This window comes from Bos mutus, chromosome 3 (assembly GCF_027580195.1).
Source record: "Bos mutus isolate GX-2022 chromosome 3, NWIPB_WYAK_1.1, whole genome shotgun sequence".
NCBI lineage: Eukaryota > Metazoa > Chordata > Mammalia > Artiodactyla > Bovidae > Bos > Bos mutus.
In genome coordinates, this window is record NC_091619.1 from 26,484,520 (window position 1) to 26,490,727 (window position 6,208).

At 49.0% G+C, this 6,208-nt stretch overlaps 1 protein-coding gene across 1 annotated transcript in view; it reads left to right on the forward strand.

The window, feature by feature from the left end:
- Positions 1-1,006, forward strand: part of NGF (nerve growth factor) — a 58,489-nt gene extending 57,483 nt beyond the window's left edge. The window contains 4 exon segments of the mRNA XM_005907356.2: positions 96-264; positions 267-431; positions 434-697; positions 700-1,006. Of these exon segments, the coding sequence (XP_005907418.2) occupies positions 108-264; positions 267-431; positions 434-697; positions 700-830 (717 nt within the window). The 5' untranslated portion in view covers positions 96-107 and the 3' untranslated portion in view covers positions 831-1,006.
- The last annotated feature ends 5,202 nt before the right edge of the window (positions 1,007-6,208 follow it).

The following is a 6,208-nucleotide window of genomic DNA, read 5'->3' on the forward strand; positions in this document are numbered from 1 at the left end:
ATCCTCTGGGAAGGTCAACTCCGAGGGACCCAGAAACCACACTCAATCAGCACTCAGCGCCTGGTGGAATAATCCTCCTTTCTGTTTCATTCCAGGTGCATAGCGTAATGTCCATGTTGTTCTACACTCTGATCACAGCTCTTTTGATCGGCATACAGGCAGCACCGCACACCGAGAGCAATGTCCCAGCTGGACACGCCATCCCTCAAGCCCACTGGATTAAACTTCAGCATTCCCTTGACACAGTCCTCCGCAGAGCCCACAGCGCCCGGCTGGGCCGATAGCTGCCAGGGTGGCAGGGCAGACCCACAACATCACTGTGGACCCCAAACTTTTTAAAAAGCGGCGACTGCGTTCACCTCGCGTGCTGTTCAGCACCCAACCCCCACCCGTGGCCGCAGACACTCAGGATCTGGACTTTGAGGCGGGCGGGCCGCCTCCTTCAACAGGACTCACAGGAGCAAGCGGTCGTCATCCCACCCCGTCTTTCACCGGGGGGAGTTCTCGGTGTGCGACAGCATCAGCGTGTGGGTGGGGGACAAGACAACGGCCACGGACATCAAGGGCAAGGAGGTGATGGTGCTGGGAGAGGTGAACATCAACAACAGTGTATTCAAACAGTACTTTTTTGAGACCAAGTGCCGGGACCCCAACCCCGTGGACAGCGGGTGCCGAGGCATCGACGCGAAGCACTGGAATTGTATTGCACCACGACCCACACCTTCGTCAAGGCGCTGACCATGGACGGCAAGCAGGCCGCCTGGCGGTTCATCCGGATCGACACGGCCTGCGTGTGTGTGCTCAGCAGGAAGACTGGGCAGAGAGCCTGACCTGCCGCAGCCCCCAACCCTTCCCAGCTCCCCTCTACACTCTCCTGCGCCCCTCCCTACCTCAACCTGTAAATTATTTTAAATTATAAGGACTGCATGATAATTTATAGTTTATACAGTTTTAAAAAATCATTATTTATTAAATTTTTGGAAGCAGCTTGTGTGCTGGCCCTCCAGTCATTCTGCCCAGGCTGACCATCCACAAGTCTTGGTTCGGAGGCTGCAGGGAGGAGGGTCCACAGTACCCCCTGGCTTTCTCTCAGTGTGAGTGTGCTCAGTCATGTCTGACTCTTTGTGACCCCATGGACTGTAGCCCACCAGGCTCCTCTGTCCATGGGATTTCCCAGGCAAGAATACTGCAGTGAGTTGCTATGCCCTCCTCGAGGGGATCTTCCCAATCCAGGGATTGAAACCCCATCTCATGTACCTCCTCCATTGCAGGCAGATCTTTACCACTGCGCCACCTGGAGTATCTTACTCTTTCTCGCAGACACACTTGTAACCCTCACCCACCCGTCACTCCCAGCCAGCCGTGCCACTTCGGGGAAAGCTAACTGGATTCAGATATTAGCCTAAACTGGGCATGATTAGGAAGGGACATCTGTCAGATTGCAACTTTGTTCTGCATTCCAGAGCCAAAGATACCTAATCCTTGGATTACCAGCCCAGATTCTTGAGCCTTGATTGCTTCACTGGGGGAAATTCATGGAGCCTCATTAGAAGGCAGATCCCTGCCGGGCACAGAGCTACCTCCCACCTCAGAGGGGCCCAGGCTGGGTCCTGGAAGGATGGATGGATAGGAGGAGACTTGCACTAGATGGATAGGAGGAGACTTGCACCAAAGACTAATGAGGCAGGCTCTTTTTGTGAGAGGATGATCTGCTTTTTTTTTTTTTTTTTTTTTTTGCTGAAAAGCTCTCTCAAAGAGTTGTAACAAAATAATCTCAGGAGGCCTGTCAAGGTAGATCTGATTACATGTTAAGATTGCCTTAGTTCTAATAGCTGGCCCTCAATTTATCCCCCGGTGGCTTCCTGCAGAAAGACTCCATTCCCCCAGAAAACATGATGACCTCTAACACTCCTGCCACCCATTCATGGCCCCACAGCAACTTCCAGTGGCCCCAGCATCAGTCCAGAATCACAGGAGCCAGAGACCAGACCAAAAATAATTTTTTTTTTTTTAAAAAGAACTTTTTAATTCCTACCTGGGTGACTTCCACAAGTGACCAAAGGTGGATGGGGTCATGGGACCTGCGGAGAAGATGACAAAGATGAGTGAGAACCAATACAAACAGTGGGGTAAGGGGCAGAGGAGGGGTGAGGACTCTGCCCCTCCCTGACAGAGAATACTAGACAAGAGAAAGACAGGGGGTCAGGGGGTCTGATGATGGGGAGCACAGCAGAGGAGGAAGGTGTGTCATCTTTACCAGCATCAGGATCCCTGGGCCTCTAAGAAATCCAACACCCTGGGTAGTTTCCTGGGTGGTTTTGGCTTTTTGGATTGTGTGTGTGTGTGTGTGTTTAAGCTGGGGGTGTTCTCATCCACACTGGCTGTATCAGGAGAGTCCTAGAGATGGTTGGAGGTGACAGGGACTCCAGGTACAGCCTGGAGCAGGGCTCTGTCCATCCTCAAGGTACCACTCTCCCCTGCAACATTTTTGTCTGTTTTGTGTTTTGTTTTTTCCCCAAAGGCACAGAATTTTTTCACTTAGAGCACTTACATAGGGATGAAAATTTTGCTTTCCTACCCTTCCTCTTCCCCCCAGGGTAAAAGGCTGATCTAGTTTTTGTAACAGGCCCAAACGGCCCCTCTGATTAAAAAAAAAAAAAAGAAAAGTAAATGGTGGTATCCATTCATCTGTAACTCTCCCTGTTCCCCTGCCTGCCCGCCATCCTCAACCCAATCCAAACAGGGCAAATTAGAAACATAGTGAGCTTTGGCATGAGAGACATTTGATTAGGGTGAAAGCATAATGAAATGGGCCCTATTTTTCCTATCAAAGCTACTGCAATTGGAATAAAGATTTATGTACAAGAAACACCAACCAGAACATTCTGTGCTGAGATACTTGCTCAGATAAAGGCTGCAGGGAGGCAGCCCTCCCGCTGACCTGTGACTGTGGCTTTCTCCTGGGCTCCAAAGCCAGTGGCCTTGGCCTTCCCGGCCCTTCCTACAAACAGTTCTGGGGGGAGCCCTTCCTCTGAGGGCCAGACAGGCCTCTTGGGTCCTGAATGTGGGGAGAGAGGGGGGCATTCAGGAAGCATCCAAAGGGAAGCAAGTCTATGTTTGTGAGCAGCTGCACCTTGTGGAGAGTCTGGAGAGCCACCACCAGCCCTGTAGGACCCTGGGGGTGACTGGGACCCCACTGCCTGCATGGAGGGAAGGCAGTGTCCAACTGCTGAGGAAACCAAGGCTGGCAGCTGGGTACGAGAAGGCGCCCCCTCTCCACTAACAGTACGGCCTCCCCCAAAGGCAACATTTGCTCTAGGCTGAGTTCTGGAGTCCCAGCGTGGGAGCCAAACTTTTCACACAATGAGAGGGGATGTGAGTTTGGCTGAAAAGACTCAGAAAGGTCCAAAAGCAACCCAGAGCCTGGTGGCTTCTATAGTTTGTATCCACCCCTCAAGAGCCACACAGCAGGGAGCTCTGGCTTCCAGACCAGAAGCTGCCCCCCAGGGGCTTGCTTGGTCACCAGAGCCCCAGACACTTGAATATGTTGAAAAAACAGTTCAAAACTGCCCATTATATCCTGCCCAAGCACAACACCTGCAAATTCCGCAAACTTCCACTTTACTTGCCTCACTGAGGTCTTCTTAACTGGGGTCCACAAAAGCCCAGATCCCTCTTCCCTCCAGCACGCCTGCCCCCAAATGAGTGCAGACCGTGGCTTGTCCACAGGCTGACATGGCCCAGCCCTCCTGCTGAGGCTCGTGCTCCCCTCGGATTGAGGCAAGATTCCCAGTTCTGGGGGACAAGAGCCACATTTTGACATGTGGATTCTAGTTTACATTTCAAGTCTGTCCCCGTGACTTCCCTCTCCCTCAAGCACAGCACCAGCCTCCCCTGGACCTGCGTTCCCTCCTAACAGAAAACTTACAATGGGGACACAGCTGTTGAGCAGACCTGACCAGAAGCGTGGGCGATCGAGACCACAGGATCCCCCTCAGTGGTAAGCTCAGTCTTGCCGGGGTCCAGCCCCAGCTGATCCAGGGTATTCGAAGGAGAGATGGCACCGGCGACCTATTTATTTAAATATTCATCAAAGATATAAAGAGCAATAGAATGAGGATAGCTCAGTGAGGAAATTCAGCGGAGAAAAGAGGCTGAAAAATTCAGCCAGAAGGTGAGAGAAAGAACGACATGGGGAGACCAAGTTTCGGTGAACAAGGCCCGCACTTTATTTTCCAAAGTAGTTTTTATACCTTAAGTTATGCATAGAGGATAATGGGGGAAGGGGTAGAGTCATGCAGTAAGCCAGGCTTTCTTCCTGCAAACTTATCATATGCAAAAGTTTAGGTGATTTGCATCATCTTCTGGCCCGGAGGCCTCTTAACATCTTAAGACCCTTTCTTCAGAAAACTTATTTTTCTCTAAAGGTGATTAGTCAGGTGCCACCCTGCAAAAGCATGAAAGTTGCATTCCTATAGGGCAAAGGTGTGGTGGGCTATAACAAGAAAAAGAATTAACTCAAGGGTCCAAGGTTACAAACATTAAAGCTACTACTTACACCAATTATATTAATCAATACACTGCCAGGGACACAGCAGGTAAGGGACATGGAAACTTAGCAGCAAACATTGGCCCAACAAGTGAAAAACCCTTCACCAATACAATTTCTAATCAATCTTTTAACTGCTCAAAGGAATCTGTGTTTAGACAGTTTAGAACATCTCCTGCCTCTGACAGTTGGGAGGCTCTGAACAATCACATGTGGCCGGAAAAACCTATTCAGGCAGGCTAGAGGACTTCCAAAGGAGTTTGTAGGTTGAAACACTGTCACACCCAGGAACTTTATTAACTGGAGCTGTAAGTTAACTCTTTTTTTAGAGAGAGGTAGTGGGGGACAGCCCCCCATAAAGTAAGAGGTGTAGGTGAGAGCACAAAGCAGAAAGTAGGCAGACTCTGGTTTTGGGGGTAGATGCTCGAGAATTTCCAGGGGGACTCCTGAGGCTCGATCCTGCCTTTGCGTATGCCGAGCCTCCTTCCTCATGACCTTTGCCATGGGCGGAGCTCCTGCTCCCGGCATCTCCCCCTTTTTTATTTCTTAAAACAGCCAGATTCAGCTCAGGTGCGAGCTTCTGAGTGTTCTGCCAAAGAATCCTGACAATACAAGGAAGAATGATTATGAGAAGCAAAATTAAAGCACCAACAGATTAGACAGAATGTTTTTTCCTGAAATGAAGTTAGAGAAAGTGTGAAAAAAGTCATTAGCTGCTCCAGCGGTGGTAAAATCCAGTCGAGAGTGTTCCAGGGTCTGTATTTGATTATGAAGTTTCCCTAAGTCCAGGCCAATGTCAGAGCTGTTCCAAACACCTGAGATATGATTTTTTATTTTTTCCCATTCATAATCTGTCTCGTTTACCTTTAAAGATGTCACACATATCCACCGGTAATCAGCGTGGCAAGACAGAGCCATTTTCACTTTTAAAGCCTGTAACTCAGTCCCAATATGCATTATTGCCTCTTCCAAGGCATCTACCCTCATCTCCAACTTTCTGTCTATAGTTTTCTGTGTTGCTAGAGTTAGAGAAACATTTTTAGACATGGTATCAACATATTGGGCAGTATGCACTTGTTGAGTCAATGATATTGCTGCCACAGTAACAGAAGTAATTGCTGCTATTAAAGCTGATATTCCTAAAATAAGTAAGCCCACAAATCGCCGTTGTTGCATTAAATCTTGTAGTTGTTGTAGTACAGCAAGACCAACAATTATCATATCAACAAGTGGTTACATCATAAGATAAGGTGGACGTTGTAACACTACAAAGGAGCAAACATTATATTGAGGGTTTAAACAAGATGAGAGCATGCATTGTTCACAAGTCACTACATTGGGTCCACCAGTGAAAGTCATATGTACATTAAGTTTTCCAGAATCGTTGGTAAAGAGAAAAACATAAGGAGAGGGTAGACAAGCCAAAACAGAATAAGTAGAATTATTTTCTGGTTGGAGTTCGCGCTGCAGCAGCCCCGTCGGTCTAGCCAGGATCTCGATGTTTATCTTGCCTCCCCTTGCGGCGGGCTTCTTTTGTGATTGAAGCAATGGGGGAACCGGATGTCTGGGGGACTGCAACACGGCGAATCAGCCTGTCCCAGATCTAAATTGGAGAATCTGCATCCTATGGAAAAATACAAGCACATCCTCAACTGCTAG